Source organism: Schistosoma haematobium, chromosome 1 (assembly GCF_000699445.3).
Source record: "Schistosoma haematobium chromosome 1, whole genome shotgun sequence".
In the NCBI taxonomy this organism is placed as follows: Eukaryota; Metazoa; Platyhelminthes; class Trematoda; order Strigeidida; family Schistosomatidae; genus Schistosoma; species Schistosoma haematobium.
The window spans coordinates 80,091,366-80,110,711 of NC_067196.1; the positions used below are offsets into that span (position 1 = coordinate 80,091,366).

General features: G+C 31.6%; 1 protein-coding gene across 1 annotated transcript; it reads left to right on the forward strand.

The window, feature by feature from the left end:
* Positions 1-1,583: 1,583 nt before the first annotated feature.
* Positions 1,584-18,964, forward strand: MS3_00002223 (uncharacterized protein; the record flags this gene model as incomplete). Its single annotated transcript, XM_012940860.3, has 7 exons — positions 1,584-1,622; positions 5,298-5,489; positions 5,809-6,016; positions 7,790-7,977; positions 13,924-14,058; positions 17,294-17,525; positions 18,575-18,964. 7 exons carry the CDS (start codon positions 1,584-1,586, stop codon positions 18,829-18,831), a joined length of 1,251 nt encoding a protein of 416 aa, XP_012796314.1. The 3' UTR covers positions 18,832-18,964.
* Between the last annotated feature and the right edge of the window lie 382 nt (positions 18,965-19,346).

Here is a 19,346-nt window from a genome sequence, read left to right on the forward strand (position 1 = left end):
TTGAACTCTGATCACGAAGAAGAAAATGCCTTACACATAATGAGCTTCACTGATAATGTCTAAAGAAGCACGAAATGCACTTATTGGATGGGAACCTCATGGATCGAAAACCATGAAAACGTCATTCGAAGAAAGGAGTATGGAATGACAATGAGTGTTATCCAGTGCTATGCACCCACCAATGATAGAAATGAAGACGACAAGGATCAGTTTTATGAGAGACCGTAATCGATTGTAGAGAAGTGATCAGACCATCCTGACGTGAGACGTAAACACCAAAGTCATAATGGACAACACGGGATATGAAGATATCATGAGACGAGATCAATTGAATGGGAGAAAGGAGTTAGAATAATGAGATATTCAAATTTATGTGCATTCGACAATAGCTTACTGTGAGAGAGAACAATTCAGCTTCCAGTTGAAGAGGAAATTAGGAAAAGTTGTTGGAAGTGTATAGGACATACATTTAGGAAATCATCAAACTGCATCACGACGCAAGCGTCATCTTGGTATCCTGAAGGAAGACGGAAAAAACTAAAGAAGAAGAAGACCAAAGAACACATTGTGTCGAGAATTGTAAGCAGACATAAAAAGGATGAATAGCAATTGGAAACAAGTGAGAAATATTTCCCTGAACAGATATGGTTTGAGAATGCTGGTAAGTGCCTATACTCCTCCATAATAGATAACAGGCGTAAGTAACTAATCAAATTTATTCGCCAAATTCTTAATAATTTTAATGTACTGATGTCCACATTTTGTTGACTTTCCACATCAAGTGAGTTTTATTCCCATAATACACAGGATTAACTATGAAACGTGTTTTAACAAGCGTTTAGCATTGACTTGTTTCAAACCTCATTCTTCTTTGATAATCAACACTTTCATTGTTGAATTGCTAGCACACACTAGTATTCTGTCTGTTCGTGGATAGAAGCTAAATATGATTAATCGTCTTCATTCATTAATAAGTTTGGTTACTTAAAAATTTTACTTCTCCAATTATGTGAACCGGCTGAGGCAACTTTTACAAACTATGATGAGAATCGTTCAACGAAAATTATCCATTTTCCATGGAACCTAACCAATTAGACTGGAATAAAAAGCTTGCGCATTGATCAAATTGTGACTATTTTGTCTACATTCTATTCCTCATCATTTCGCCCCGTAGGAAACTTCAGACCAAATTTCATGATTTGATTAGTAAGGCTTTGATTGGTTTACTGCGGAATTTTATTAACAGTGTCAATTTTTCGAAGTCTACAATCATTTAAAACGTACATAAAAGATATTTCTCGATTTCCCTATAAAACTCAGAACACTTCAAAAAATCAATCGTGACCCGAACAACAGACGTTTTTCAATTCATTTGTCTTATCTCCACAAAACTCATTCTGATTATAGTAGCATTGTCAGGACAATATTATTTAAGCCAATCAATGTTCATCATTATCTGTTGTTGTATAATCATGTCCATAAAAATGTTTAATTTATGTCTGTATATGTGTGTACACATGGGTTACATATGACCAAATGTTATTTGGTATTTAAAGCCTCAAATACTATTGACTATCACTTTAATGGCGTCAACTATATTGCGTAAATTTTATCAACAGTCTGTAAGTGTTATTTTTATATGATTTCATTCATTATATTTACTGAATAACTAACAGTACGTTTGATGTGCTTAAAATATGGGATAATATTTACATTCAGTAGATTGAAACTGAACTACCTCGTTGTGCTATTTTTTATTTCGTTAATATGTTAATCAGATTGTAGTGGAATACCTTCGAAATATTTCCTGTACTTTGTACAACAGTTGTTTTGATAACCTTTATCATTATGGCATAACACAGATCAAACGACTAATAAGCACACGATGAATGGATAGGAATGAAGATGTACATATACGTAAGCATGCAAATGAGTCATCGCGCGCTTTGAACAACTAACATTTAAGCTAGATCCAAAGAGGGTAGTTAATTAGTATCGTGATTCAAAGTTAGAAGTTAGGGTTTGGAATCAGAGATAGGATTTTCATCATGGACTGATATCGGCTATAATGCAAAATTGCTATTTGACTATAATAATAAATGAATTTTGAACCATAATCCAAGACTCACTATCTTGAATCTGATTGGTTCGTCCACTCATAATTTCTCCCTATATGTAGAAATTACCTATAAATACAATTATGCAGCTAAATAAATAATATCGTCTAAAAGAATGCTTTTGTTCCTCGTTGAAATGTTTTCATTCTTTCTTTCAATGAATAAATGGGTTTCTTTAGTCGTTAGAATATTCTTTGCATGATTACTTGACCGAGCTCTCTTAAATGACTTGATACTGTGAGTGTTTCCGTACTTAGATAATGTTGCTGTTTCTATAGTAATCTTATTTTCTACTAATAAGTTCCACTGCATACGTATTTTAACGTATATATTTGGAATAGAATATTGTTAGAAATAGCATTAATATTACACTGATTATGTCTTCACTGACTAATACTAATTCTAAATTGAGAGGCTGTAAACTCCACTATACCCGTTATCTTTTATTAGATAAAGATTAAAATGAATTATTTACCTTTTAACATTTCCACTTGAAGGTAAACTTTGTGATTGGAATTTTTAAAATCTCATCTCTTCATTTAGTCCCAGTCAATTAAGATATTTTCTTATGCAAACAAATTTACTTTGCTTTAAATGATCATATCAACTCTATTTGACCTAGGCAACGATATCACAGTCTGTCTTTACTAATAGTTTTTATCTATCAGTAATAAAAAATAAGTCGTTTACAAAAGGTCAAGTTGTTATCACTTTGTTCGTGTCATCCTTACAAGAAATGTTTTATTTAAGCGCCAAGCATGTGCCGTCAATAGTGATCTTTTCTAGCATTCTCACCATTTCATTGCAGATATATAATCTGATTGTTTGTTCACTTTCAGAGCAATTCTAGAGGACAATGTTATATTTAATTAGAATAAAAAGAAACCACATGTAACGTGTGTAGCATATCTTTAGCCACTGAAGAAATAGTTCAAAATGACGGAGACTTTTGTATTAGCAAAATCATTACTATGAATTGTGCACCAAATTTATTTGCTGGGCGTACTTTAATGAGTGATTGGTTTAAGATATGGTTAACATTTCAGAAATAAAATGTGAACGATAACTTTGATTGTCAGGAATACTAATATTACGTTTAGTAGAAGTATTACTTGCTTAGTTACACATGTTACTGTTTATGGAGCAATGGCGAGGGGTGAATACGAATCTCTCTCGGATTTTGGCGTTTTCAATAATAACTTTTTGCTGTATAGTACTTTGAACTGCGATTCAAATTTCTCTTCCCAAACAAGGTTATTTGAATCTTGTCAGATGCCAGAATTATTGTAGGTCTTAATATACTGTGACTTTTACAGTAGTTTTGGAATTTCACGGGATATCCATTCTCCATCAGTGTTTCGCTTAATAGCCTCACCTCACCTCAAATAGTATTATCTACACAAATGAGGTCGATTTCATTAAATCGCTTCTTTATGAAGTCATGTTTTTATAAAGCCGCACACTAACAGTGAAAAAGAAAATACTGCCTCTTCATGTATTGTGTTATTAATATCGTATAGTACCAATAAAGTTCACATCCTCACTGCATCATTCCGAAATATCTGATTTTTAATGATTATCTGATTTCTCCTCGTGTTCCCGATCGCTTTCAAGATATAGTGTGTACAATAAATATCGAATTTAACCTCATATTAAATTATCACATATAAAAAAGTCTACGGTCTTTTTTGACATTAAAAATGACTATATGATTCTTACTTGACGTTTATCAAGAAGAAAGTAGTCTGGAAATACTAATATTATGTTATCTTAAAACAAAATTGAATTTTAGTGGATACTAAATAACAATCGGGAAATAAATTCACTAAATCATATTCATTGCTAGTGTGACATTTTAGTTGCAAATAACTAAGAATGCATTGTTACAGGGGCTGAAAATTGATAACATTTCCAATTTTTCTAATAGAACAATACCTACATGGGTTCTATGAAAAACAACGTGAATAATTTCAATAATTTCTTAGCATTAACCTCTGTTCTTTCATAACGGCCTTGAGTAGTTACTTAATTCGATAACAAGTAAAGAAAACTATTCTGAAATATACAAATGTCTTATAGATCGTTCAGAGGAACTGAAATCCACTTTCGTATATGACTTATTTTGACGTGAACCAATCAATGTTCTGACGTAAATCAATGAATTATGAAACCTATTGTAGTGTTCGTATAAGGTTACTGGGTAATGTTTACACTATACATCAAATTAGGTTATGTAAACTACGAGACTGTTACAAACTTACTGTGTAGAAATGAATTAACCTTAAGGAGTGCATGGCTATGATTCAGTTCTCTATGGAGTAAGGAGAGAACATGGTTGGACAATTTCAGGCGACAATACAACGTTCGTCAAATGGGTTCCTAGTTTGTCAAATGCTTAACTACAAACATATTTTTATGGTACTATCGTGAATACTGTAAGTATTATACATAACAACAATACCTTCAAGCTAAGAAACCATTTCTGAATTGATTACTATCTATTTTTCCACCATTTTTAAATCTACGCTTATCAGTATATGATAAAAAAAAAACGTTTACCCCTAGATTTGTTGCTTTTTCTAGTATACTGTTCTGGAAAAAAGCCTTCCTCGCGATAAATAAATTCTTTCCGTAAAAACGTGTAGTGCACGGGAAACTAACAAAATTTCGTTTAAATCTATTATCTTATTGTCAATAGTTAAATATCTAGAAGGTGAATCAGGCACAGAAACTTTTATTACACAGAGATTTGTTAACTAGAGTTACAAATAACAATCTTTACTGAAGTAGAGTTTATATAATAGTTCGTTAAAACTTGATATTATTTTAAAACACAGTTATCGTCGTTAAGTATATAAGATAATATTTTGAAGTAGATCGAAATCGACGTAACGATATTTTCTTCATATATGATGGACCTCTATAGACAAAGATATTCAACAGTCCTTAATCAAAGCAACCTATTAAAAATGTCTGTTCAAATAATTGATTTTGATATACAAAATCTAATGACCACCTATCTAATATAATGCATCAGTTTAAAGAAAAGGATATTTACTCTCTACAAATGTTTTCTTACTATATTTAGCAGTCACAGAACATGACCCATATATGTAAAAATTGCAAAAATCTCAGTTCAGTACTACTCATTTCATCTTCTTTTTTTAAAAAAAACAACAGATTAGATGTATACAAAATGTTACATCAGTACCAATTAAAACTGTTTCAAGTTTCTATTCAACTGATGTGGAACCTAAACAGAATAAATTAACATCACCTGTAAATTCATGGAATGAATGGGATCCTTTAGAAGAAATCATTGTTGGAACACCAGAATATGCGACAGTACCACATTTGTTACCTGAAGTGAAAGTAAGTTTTTCCAGTTTAGTTTAAAGTTTTATACAATTTCTAATTATCTTTGGAAATAAGAAAGGTAAAGAAAAACAATCTCTTAAAATTAATTAAACAATTACAGACTAATTTTCACGAAAAACATACTTGTTTTTATTGATATACAGTTAGTAACTCTCTATATAAGTTGGATTCCATTACATTTGCATGGAAAGCATCTTACTTTGAATTCTTAAGTAATAATGATAATATGTTATGTGTTTTTAGAGATATAGTAAATCCCCTATCATTTCAATGTTAGTTGTTAGTGCATATTTATTTTTTTTACTTCACATAGACTTGTGCTGCAAGTGCTAAACACAATTTCTACATTCAAAATGGAGGTAAATATTGGGCTGATGTTATACCAAAAGAACATTGGCAATTGTTATGCAAACAAGTTGAAGATTTTGTTAAAATGCTTGAATTAGAAGGTATTAAAGTTGTTCGACCTGATCCAGTCGATCATAGAAAGTCATATAAACTTCTTGACTTTGAAACACAAGGTTTGTTGGCATCGTTTTAACTGTTGGTGATTTATTTTACAGTACACAGGCATTTCCTATTTATTACTTTTTACTAATTTGAAGTTCTATTGAATTAATTGAACATTAACAAAGCATATGAAACACCATCTCAAGTGTGAATGTGTCGGCCAAAACTGAGCATTATTACTTCGTGTTAGTAATTCGTCTGATTGACCACTGACGATTTAACTAATTTATGTTCATTATCATTCTATTATGGAATGATAAACCAAAAATTTACCGAACGTAATTACCTAGTTATTGTTATGTAAATAATAGCTAACAATGATTCCTTTTGTAAATTCTCTGATTTGGAAGTTATATACTTCTTGTTGAAAGCATCGGACAAATCAATCCATTCCAAAACCATTATTGGTCACAAAACGGACTTAATTCCTATGATGTACTCTCATTTTCAAATGAAGATGAGTATACTTCATAACTCAAGTCTTATTTCATTTGTACCAACATAATGGACAAGATATAAAAACTTCTAATGCTTAATCTACTTTACAACCAAGCAACAAGACCATATCTAGCTTTTTTGTGGTGCTGTTCATGGCCGATGAAATTTACCGTAAAAATGAGGTTTGTCTTGTGCTTATTTGTTACGAGGCATTTTTCGTTGTGAACATTTCAAAAAGATGAGAGATTGTTTTACAAAAAAATGAAAGTGTTATACAGCCATATTGGTTTCCTCTAAAATATTCTTCAAACATAATGAAACAGTTTAGTTTATAATATCTAAAACTTAGATACTTGCCACGCTTGAATTCTGACTGAAGATATTATGCCCGTCACTAAACTCGAGGTTTGCACATTGTATCCTTGGTGACGTCATTAGTGCAAACTGACCAGGATGGTTGAACTAGGAGGAAAATGCTATGGCGAGATAAATAATAAAGTGGAAGTGGACTGTCAGAATGGTCCTGTCTGACGTTTTTGTTGATATCTTCGTTGTAGAATTATTAAATACTTAAACTATTATATTCTTGTATTCTCCTATTTATAAGCTCTTGTCTAACACATAAATCATTGTTGTGTGTTTTATCATTCCTAAATTACTGTTAATTTATTACGGGTCTATTAGTCAGTTCTTTTCCACCCATGACGCAGTTATACCCATAACGCAATTTCTTAGTTCTGTTGATGTGCGGTCAGGATTAGGCTCTATATTATTGTATGTATGGTTGGTGAATTCGAACTGTATAGTTAGAAGTTGACTGTTTGTTGAATTATTTGGTTGTTTAGTGTTAATCCCAACTGTTATTTCACTTTTATCGTATCATTGGTTCTCAGACGGTTATTGTTACTAGACGGACGGACAGTCTATACGAGTTAATAAATACTGGAACTAGATCAGTACATCTACTCTCCTATTTTTCAGTCCGATATCAGGGACCCCAAACAATCAAACAAAAAAGTATGTTTATTTTCACCGACGAATCAGAAACAGATGCCTTGTCTTTTCTAATTTTCAATAGATCTTCGATTAACATCACTCGATGATGAAAATAATCTTCCAATTAAATATTCTTCACTCACCATTCTAACTTTCTATTTATTTATCTTCCATAAACGCTCATATTCACTTCTAACAACTCTTAAAAAAGCAAATAATCTACTCACTGAGTTTATTTTATCGAATGCAAAACATTGAAACCTTTTGTCAATTTTTGTAACTGACTACTGAGACTTTAATTTTTTTCTTCACTCACTGCCTATTTTCTATACCCAAACTTTTGTATGCAGGCTTCTATGCTGCTATGCCAAGAGATTTCTTATTAATTGTCGGTGATGAAATAATCGAAGCGACAATGACTTGGAGATCAAGATATTTTGAATATTTGGCCTATAGACCACTTGCTTTAAATTATTGGAAACAAGGAGCCAAATGGACAATTGGACCTAAGCCAACTAATTTTTCCAAATTAATAAGAGTGAGTTATCAATAATTCCTGTCTACAGTCATTATTGTTTCGGAAAGAACCTCATTCAGTAAAGAAATGTTTTTCCTCTAGACCGAATCTTTTATTAAAACTGTACTATTGTCTACTCGATGAAGTGGATAAGCCATTTATTTGTCATCGCGTTGAACTTCATTTGATAGTTAAAGGTTATTTAGCAAAAAGATACGGAATAAGATTTTGTATTTGTTGGTACAAAATAATGAGATTTGTACTTAACCTTGATAAGCCTCATGTCCCTGAAAAATAGCGAAGTTATTTTACCGAATAAAGTAGTCACAACGATCATGGAGTGATTGCCAGATAGCAGTATCACTAATTGCACTATAGTAGTCATTAAAAATACTTGGAGTAGTCCTACAAGAAATAACTTGAGAATGACGATTGAAGAGTAGAGCCTGAAGAAGAAAATGAGTTTCCATTAGTTTTAAAATATATAGAATGCCTATTAACCAATGCGTTTGATATTTAAATGAATGCTGTACAAATGTTTTACTATAGATAGTCATTGTGTCTTCATTTTCACCAAGCAATTGATTGAAGAGTCTGGATTTTTCGTGTTACGTTTATCACTGTAATCAATCAGTCATTACATTTTTTAAACTAATTTTGACCGATATGGTTTCTGTGCAGATTTTATTTTCTAAAGACTGGTCTAACTCAAAATATTATTGTAAACCAGAGAGTACTAGTTAGTTGTCTCATTGTAGTTAAAATTAGTGGTTAGTTTTGCTCAGATATTTTGGGAGTGAAACAGTTGTCATTGATCAAATTGGATAATCATCTCAATTTGATACAAATTAATTGATTTTCGAAATATGTGCAATTGGAGGTGGGCCATGCAACTATAATCGTTCAGCGCTCTCCATGAGAATTAAAGGACCTGAATTCAATCCTTTACATGGCCACAGATGCACAGATTCGAAGAGTCTTATATTTGGACAAAACTGCTATATGGTACCTCCTGATTTTCAGTTATATCTCAGCTGAAATTATTTTATGATGAATAAAACCTACAAATTAAATCAATCTCCACAAAATTCCTTCAACTAAAGATATAGTTCCTCTTCACTTACTCAAAAACATTAAATTAGAAGATTTATTCTTTGCTTCTTGATTTTAACTCAGACAGTCAGTCAGCTACAACGTAGGACCAGTCACATATATCCATCAGTCCAAGTTACAATACCTCATTAGCATAACAAGATGAACACCGAATTCAATAGTGGTAATATATAAAAGAAAGATTGCACATAAGGATATAGTACAGGAAGAAAGAATCAGTTGGTAGAAAGAAAGGTAGGAAGCAATCTGAATCTCACAGCTTAAGAGAAGGCAAAGAGTGTATATACCGACGCCATTGTGATCAATTCTGAGCCATATCATACCAGAGTCTCCAATACTTTAACTGATTTGTCTCACTGATTTTGGCAGACGGTATTTGTTTCTTACTTTATCGACTTAATGCTTTAAAACTAAATTGTTAGGTCAAAATTAACAAATTTTAAAGTTCACAAAATAAGTTATATTTACAAATCTCTTAATGATGGAGATCAAATCTTTTCGAATTTTTTTGTCTTTCTGGTTGAAGCTTTTTCAAGAGAATATTGGAAAGTGAAGTGATGAAAGATAGATAAGTTTAATAGGATCTTATCTCAACATAGTGAACGCAATGTCGAGTCACCTAGACTAGTGGCCACATTACAACTTTGTCGATAGCATTCGATCTGCACTAAGAAGGACTTGACACACATGACATTGATCACCCCCCAGTAATCAATCAATTGTGGATCTTTATATCAGATAATTATGCTACAAATTTTGCTACTTCTTATAGCATGAATTCAAGTGACTGTTGAGTGTATTGAAAGTGTTGCATATGATATATATATTGTGTGGATCGAAGCAGTTAGCAGAAAGCACTGGATATAACTTTCAGGCTAGTTATCATATACTTTTAAGGTGCATATTCAATCTTGAGGGAATTAAAAGTGTTTGTAAAATCCAAACTCACATTACTGACCATCACTGTCCAACGCGCTAATACTGAGCGACACGGTTGTAACTGAATTCGTATGGGACTGAGATATTTTCACTGAATGATTACTGAGTAGTATCCAGTGTCATGTGTGTCTATTTACCAGTTTTCATGATTTGACTTTTTTTACACTAAATATTTTTGTGTTAGGTGGTTTTAGGTAATCTGTATGAATTCATCAACCTGTATGAGGTGCTAGATGAAACTTTTCACAAAAATATATCTGAAATATAATAAAGTGTAGCTAATATCAAGCTGTTTAAACTAGTAACTACGTAGGAACCTGAAGGAAACCTAGTCGGTCACCAACAGGACAAACACGACTTTGTTTACATCACTCATTGTATTTTTTTTATCTGTATTCATGAAACTAAAGTTCCGATATCAATAAATCCTGCTTTTTTTAAGCCATGTAGATGAAACTGACATGTGAACTATCAAAAATAATTAGTCTTTATCATGGAGAGTTTTTTAAACGCAATTTATATTTAATGTCTTCTGTATAATATAGGAGAAAAGTAAATAAAACCATTTGTCAACGTTTTGACGAAAATTCATTTAAACTAATTGATACTTCATGTTATTGATTGAATTAAACTTAAACACAATTAGTATGACAATATTCACTGAATACAATTGAATCACTGGGTACTTCATTGATTTCTCACTGAATATATTCAAGACATTTGGTGGTTGAAGGTATTTGGTAGGAAACTTTGTACCTAGATTCCATACCATTTGCCACTTGTCAACAACGTGTACTTGCAATCGTGAGGAAGCTGTTGCTACTTAGTGTACTCAATCACATGTTTTAAAGCTTCACGATGTGGGGTTTCACCACTGATCTATTCATACTGATACTGGCTTCTAGTAGGACTGAGTAGTGGTCACTGTCATATTTATCTAGTCTGTTTAGTGTTGACCGAATTCTACCGATAAGCTTACTAGTGAGTATTAAAAACAGTAAAAAAGCTAGATTCAAAGTTTCTTGTCAACCAACTTCTACCCACTGACATTTCACCACAGTACACGCGATGTCAAGTCACTTAGACTAGTGGCCGAATTGCGACTTGTTAAACAGAATACAGTCAGCACTATTAGAAATTGATCACTACATAATAATTAACCAAATGTCGCTCCATATAGGCTTCTACTTTTACTTGGTTCAAAATCCTAACATACCTACGGACAAGGAACTGATTCGGTCATCAGAAAACAGTAAATCATTTAGGTGGAATTGTAATGAAATTTCAATCCAAACTTCATGAGTAATGTGAGTCATCATTCAGGAATACTATAAAAGATAATGTTGCTTCATCATAAGATGAGGAGTTTACAAGAATATGAGGAAAATAAAGTAGAAACTGTATGAAAATGTCATACTAGCAGAATAGATATTTTCGATCGTAAATATTCACTAATCACGAGCATCAAAATAGAACAAAATAGCTGTTCAATACTAACTACTTGGTCTAATCTATTCTTCCAGAGGTCTCAGACTATTATAACAACTAATTATCTTCGAATTAAATAAATCTGTAAAACCACTTGATTAAATTCTGTATTAAAGTCTGTGTTAAAATCCATTTACCCATATATCTGTAAATAAATTTCACTGAAATGATGTCATAGAAATAAGAAAAAAAAAGGAAACTGTAAGAAGGAATAACACTTATTTTAATTAATTCAGTCGTCAATCAAAACAAATGACATTTCTTTTTTTAATTTTCTTCTAAACTCAAGTCTGTTCGTATACAAATTAGATTGAATTTGTAAGTTAAATAAAAATAACGAAATGTTTACGTTTACTTACGCCTGTTACCTCTCATGGAGGAGTATAGACTGTGGTGGTCGGTATTCGATATAATCAATAAACTTCGTATACAGTTCGTCTTGATAACCGTTCTATATAACGTCCCAACGGTTTATTAACCAGAAGGCAAATACGAAGTGTTGATTACGTTTATTACGAGACCACACACATATATCCAAATGTACAGATGCGTTAAACAAGCATAAAAGAGTTGTGCCGAAAGGCAAGCAAGCGAGCGAGACGAGAGTGTGTGAGTGTGTGAGTATGAATAACATGGACATATATATAGCATGTGAAATGAATGAGTAATCGAATCAAATAATCAGTTAGTAGTAAGACTAGCAGAGTGAATAAATGCGTAGGCCGTAAGCAATATTCAAGCATACGTATTTCATACAAGCACAAAATAATAAGGGTACAATAAGTTGTTATAGTGCGGATGACTTTGTCCGCTAAATGAGTTAGCAAAAGGGCTTAACTGCGTTAGATGAGACTAAACTCATTTGCACGTGAGTCGCTATAAGACCACCTACCAGCATTCTCCATTCAACTTTGTCCTTCGTTCTCCTCCTTAATTATTTATTTCCAAGTTCTATTCATCCTTTTCATGTCTGCTACCAATTCTTGACACAGTTTGTTCCTTAGTTTTCCTCTTTTTTTGCGTTTCCCTTCAGGATTCTAAGTTAACTCTTGTCTCGTGATGCAAATGAAATGTTTAATTGATCTTATATTTGATCACATGAAGCAAATATGATAAATGATCAACTGGGATAAATAAATTTGCAATAGAGTTGATTTCATTTAATGTTATTAAAATATAAAAAAACTAATTTTCATTATTCTTGTCCCATGATAAATAATCAAATTTAAGAATATTGGAGATTAAATTAAAAACCACAACCAAGTTGATTTACATACTTCAATATTTCTGATTGATTGATGAACAGAATATAAAAATATGGTATTTGATAAACGTTTCCTGGAGGACTAGATATTCTTTATTCGCTTCTGTTACTCGTGTGTATATGTGTGTGTATTTAAGCATATTTGTTTTCACTATACATCTACTCTGATATGCCACCATATTGATGTTCATTCGGCCTTAAGAATAGAAAGATGACGTTGTAGTGTCTGTTGTTATGCTAAGCCCACATAACTTGTTCTAGCTTTCGGACAGACCAATCTATTCATTCTTCTTGAGTCACATTTTGGCCTTTTTAATTATTCGCTTATCAACCTTGACTGTTTTTATGTAAGCGTAAATGTGTTCACTTTTTATTCTATTCATCACATGTTTGTAACTTATATTTGTCTGATTATCAACATTTATTAACACTTGATTAAACTGAGTTGACTTACATGCTTTCTCCACTGCGCATCATTTCGCTTCGCTCTCTTCTCTTCGCTTATGTGGATCAACGATTATATAAAATACATGTATTCGGAATTCATTCTCGTATTTGACTTACTTAATTCCGTTATCCACTAACGTGAGTTAAGTCGATGATTATATACGAGGATTGACGACATGTATATTTCAATAACAATCATTTTTACGATCCAATTGGAGTCAGATATAAGATTACTAAAGTGGTGAGCCTGTCGACAACATCGTCCGATCTAATTGGCATTAAAATAACGGGCCACAGCGTACTTATGATGTTTCATTTAAATCCGTTTTTTAACAAAACTAAGTGCTGTGTAATTCCAGAAATGCGTAAAATCTATAGCACAGGATTATTAATATTATTTCAAGTAAAGAAAATTACACCATTCAATGTAGTTTCATTGTTTACATAATAATGCTTTTATTAGAAGCAAACAAATACCACTAGAAATATTTCACCAAATTAAGTTTGAATAAGGAATATGCAGAATTTAGCTTAAACATTTATACATTTATATATATTCCTTCGAAGTTTATCAATATATTTCATGAATAGTGCCAACCAATGACTTGATTGTAAAACTTCGGATATCAGTTTAATGAAACATTCAAACGTTTGATTGATGACTGAACAACTGTTACAATATTTTTTTTAAATTTTGTCTATCAACATTTACCTAGGATGAACCTATTAATGTAGGTCTCAGTGATGAACATAATCCAGATTATGGAAAAGTGACAACAGAAAGTGAACCATGCTTTGATGCTGCTGACTTTATACGTGCTGGACGGGATATTTTTGCACAAAGAAGTCAAGTAAGTATTTGTTTTTTCTTGTCATTTAATGAATTTTCTTTTCCAAATGAATGGATATGAACATTAAGTATTCATACCATTTATTGTGATTTTTTCACTAAATCGAATATTATCTTTCGTAGACAGTATCAACAAACAAAAAACCCATTACGTCATTAAACAATAAACTCATATTCAGTAGAACAAATTTCTTGTCAACGATATTACTAAATAAAACCGTATAGTCACATTTATAGTGGAATAATAGGAGATCAATTCATAAAGTGTTTGGATATGTCAAATATCAAAAGAACGTAACGTAATGATCTTGATGTGAAATGAAAATGGGAAAACGAAAAATAATTTAGTGGTAGGAAATATGAGGGAAGGTAAAATAATTAACAGCTCAATACAAAAAGATCCCATCAACTTCCTTCCTCCATAACCATCTTTCAAAATACTCCACACGATCAAACGAGAGTGACCAAAGGAAGGTGGAATCGAAAACCTGTGAACTCCTAAGGCTTTGACAGTTCACCTATTCAGTACTGAACTTTACGTCTGAAAGCAACAGGGTCAATCACTCATTTTTTTTGTAGCCCTAATATCTCTTAAATCATGACGGAACAGGTATTGTAGTAGTTGAAACTGATTTTTCAAATTATTTTTAATTATAATTTCTTTGTATAATTATTGAGATACTAGGTTATTATGTATACATTTTTCATCATCAAAAGATTCTGTTGGATCAATAACTACTGTCATACGATTTATTATTCCTAGTTTCTTACCAGTCTATTACTAACAATCTCCACTATTCACAGACACTTCTGACTTGTTGGTATATAATTGTCAATAGTTCTGATCGGGTGTGTTTAACTGACCAAGTTGGAGACACTGAGCTATATAGTGAGTATTAGACCAAATTATAACCAGAATTCTGATTGGTGTCTTGTTATATGATATTAGTCAGACGGTCTACAAGACTTCACACCTTCAAGTATCTTATAGTCTTCATACGTTTTACTTTTTAGTCAGTATTCAGTTATTACTACCTTCTTAGGAATTTTCAGAACTGTTATTCAATTGTTATTATCATCTTTACTTTTTTATTTGTTCTTCATTTCTGTCAAGTAGGCAATTATCTCGTATGTTTCTGACCCGTAAGTTATTTTTATTTACCTATTTTCTTTCACCTCAAAAGCATAACGTTACCTTCTTTTGATACTTGACATATCTAGACACTTTATGAATTAATCTCTTTCTATTCTTCTATAGACTCATAATTTCATTAAATCACTATAAATGTGATTGTACAGCTTTAATTGAATGAAATAATCTTAAACGAAGAGTTTTTTTTTGCTGAATTACCTTAATTTTTTCATTCAGAAGCGGTTCACAATTGACAATCAAGACGTAATCATATGTAATAAATAACTATTTATTCCAGGTTTAAAATAACTTGAAGGTCTGTATCTTCAATTAGTTCTCAAATTGAATAAATAAACCTTTTAAATTTTCCAATGTTTTTGAATTTTTGTAAAGAACGTGAAGTCATTAACGTTTAAAACGATGGTTGTTGTTGAAATGTAAAATGAATTATAAAAAGAAAATAAACAAGTTGAGTTTTCTAGACAAATAGACAAGAAAGAGTTTGTCAAGTTAACCTTGACTTCTTTCTAATATTCTTATTAAGAATATACCCTAACTTTACTTACTAGTATAATAATAAATTATAGAGAAACTAAGCAGAGATGGATAGTGGCTAGCAGTAGAATTCACGACGCGCGTTTTGTCCTGTTTGGGACTAATCAGCCGGATGTACTTGCAACCCAGAGTTGATGTTCACTGTTCATGATGCTTATGACTTGATAGCACTATCGAGGCAATCCGCAGAGGATGCACATATGCCAAAAAGATAGTGACAAATTACAGTCATCGCCATTAATTAGACTATTTAAACAACTAATACAAAAGACTTATAAAGAAGATAGTGTCTTGCTATTCTGAATAAATAAATTAAGTTAAACATTAACATATTACATTGTACTTTGAACAACAGCTAACATCGGAATTCAATCAGTTTTGCATGTGACAATCATCAATTGAATGGATGTACTTTCTTAGCATTGTCGATAATACAATGTACGAAGTTGTATAATCTTTAACAGTTTACGATTTCATTAAAATCAAGCCTATCTAACTAAAGTTGCTACATATCAAATAAAGAATTCTCGATTGAGCTTGATAGGCTTACCGTAAAATAAATTAAAGGTGTATAGAAATGGCAATCAGATTCTGTTTAGCCGTGTGAAAACATTAGTTGCCATAAGAAATGAATTTCCTATGTGTTTTTGTTATGACCTTCAATCTCTTAAAATTCCATTTACTTGGGTGATAAAATTAGATAGTTCATTAGTTGCAAGTGCTCATACGCTGATCAAATCAGTAGCTTTCTTCAAAATCAATAACACAACTGACCTCCCACAATAACCAGAACCCCTTTAACTCCTATTGGTTCATACATTTCCTTCTGTCCTCAACAGTTAGTAAAAAGATGGAGATAACAAGTCAGTATTCACCTTATTGCTGTATTTTCTCATCATCTTGCTGACTAAAAAAAAATCCCCAGAATGATATATTACAATAACATGGTGATAACACTCCACAAATAAGAAATTAAAATATGTACATGATTAAGCTAAAAACTGCGCAATACGTTTTTAATAAATTAACGATAATTGAAGAACGGCAAAATATATAACAATAGTTAATAAATGAAATGAAAACTTACAACAAGAGTTATACGAAAATACAATAACCTTAATATTCAATAATTAAATAATAAGAACAGTTATTACAGCTCTTAGTAAGACGATTCTAAAAGTCCTATCTTTCCCAATTGTTCATATTAATCTATCAGCTTTATTTCATTGTACTACTAAGTGTTGTGAATACTAACCACACTTTTAAGTACCTATAGTTCTTTCGGTTGCCTGAGAGAAGTTCAGGAAGAGTAGAACTATAGAATTGTAAAATAATTTCTCTTGGAATACTTTTATACGTTTGATTATACAACTAGAGAAACAATCCCCATTCAAATCAAATTGGTTTGGTTAAAAATATCTATTAGGTGAAGTAGACGGTTTTATTGCTTATATTTAATGTATCTTTTATAATCTTATTATACAATAAGTAATTATCCTTATGATTTCGAGTGATATATTATAATTACTTTGATCTTCATTCTTGTTAGGTCACAAATTTATCAGGAATCGAATGGGTTAGAAGACATTTAGAGCCTCGTGGTATAAAAGTTCATAGGCTTTCATTTGTTGATCCAAGACCAATGCATATTGATGCAACTTTTACTTTAGTTAAACCTGGTATAGCTATTCAAAACCCTGATCGTCCATGTCATCAAGTTGATTTTATCAGAAAAGCTGGTTGGCAAGTTATCAATGCACCACAACCATTAATGAAAAAAGGTGAGTACTAATACATGTTAGATCGACCGAATGTAGTTACTGGAATATCGGGAGGTATGTAAATTGTAAACGGTTTGCAGTAAACAAGTATGACGATTGATGAATGTAGACTGGCTAGATAGAACGATATCTTAACAGTTCACAGACTTGATTTTCAATCAGTAGATGACATGTTAAGCTACGATTGAAACTGTGTACTGACATTAGCTATCAAACATTAGTGTCTTTTATAAGTGAATACAGAGACTTGTAACAAAGTAATAAGTTACTTTAACAGTTAATATCACTACATTTTTATTTTCAGTATTTATTATTTGAATATATCTTAAATTTATTATTATGGTTTAATAACAGAGAATAATTACTATTCTTAAAATGTTTTACAATACTCAATCCTCTTATTCACTCAGCTGTAGCTAATCTGAGAGTAAATGGTTATCTCGGACGGAAAAATTCCTTATCTCCTTTTTTGAAAGCTAAATAAACAAGTGTTGTCAATACACATATATCTAAGGTTTTTAGAAATGGGATACCTACACGGTGTACTAAAATGAAAGTAGATAAAGAAATAAATAGCAGAATCAGTAGATACGAAAATTGTGTACGGTGTAGAAGCGACCTGCAGACATAGGTTAGTAATCATGTTTCATTGACGAATAATTGTAATACTCATTACTTTATTTGGTATTCAATAATAGATTGATTTGCTATGAAAAGTATCTGTCTTTCATATTCTGATGTTTTGTGTGCAAATCAATTAGTTTTCTGTCAATCAAGTTGACTTTATGGAGCACCCATCAAATAGCCTTTACACTTTATGTGATTTATAGATAGCATCTGAGGACCGAAATACAAAACATACATGATCCGTACTGAGGAGGTGCACTGTGCAAGAGTAATATATAGTAATTATTTTCTAGTAACCGGTTTCAATCTGCCATCTTCCCTGTCAGTGAGAAAATTTTAAAATATTGAGTATAACCTGTTAAAATAAAAAAAGGAATTTGTAATGTAAAATAATTCCCTACTTTTTATTTTCTAACATATAGATCATGAAATGTGGCTTGGTTCCAACTGGTTATCAATGAATGTCTTGATGTTAGATCAGAATAGAGTAATTGTAGAATCTGAAGAGACAGGGATTCAAGAAATGTACAAAAGTATAGGAATTAAACCAATCAATGTAAAATTTAAATATGCAAATTCGATTGGAGGAGGGTTTCATTGTTGGACGTGCGATATAAGACGGCAAAGTAAACTAGAATCATATTTCGACTGGTCCAAAGGTGAAATACCACGAATTTGAAAAATATATGTATGCAATCAATGAATGTAAGATGTAGGAACGTTTTTGATTTCCCTTTTGTATTATTGTCATTGTTAAAGATAAATATAATGTATTTGACTTTTGGAAATACAAATATAATCTAACATTAAAATTACGACTACATGTTCTGTGGTTTATTTCATGGCTATTGGATTCAGAAGTGGTTGACATTTTAATACCTGTATTTGACTCTAATATAACTGGACGACAGTAGTGCTACTGAGGTGTATGAACTATTTAGCTAATCACATTCATACAATATAGAAATAAAACGTCGGGTTGTATCTATGACAAGTATATAAGTATCAGTGCCATGGTTGAATTTGATAGTTTCAAATAGAATGAGGTTTGGGTAGAAAGTTAATAATAAATATATTTTTGCTATATCCTAATGAGTAGAAAAGTTGTATTTCTGACGTTTCGTGACTTAATGTAAGCCATTTCTTCAGCGTAAATAAATAACCCGTTATTTATTTGCTCAGAAATACAACTTT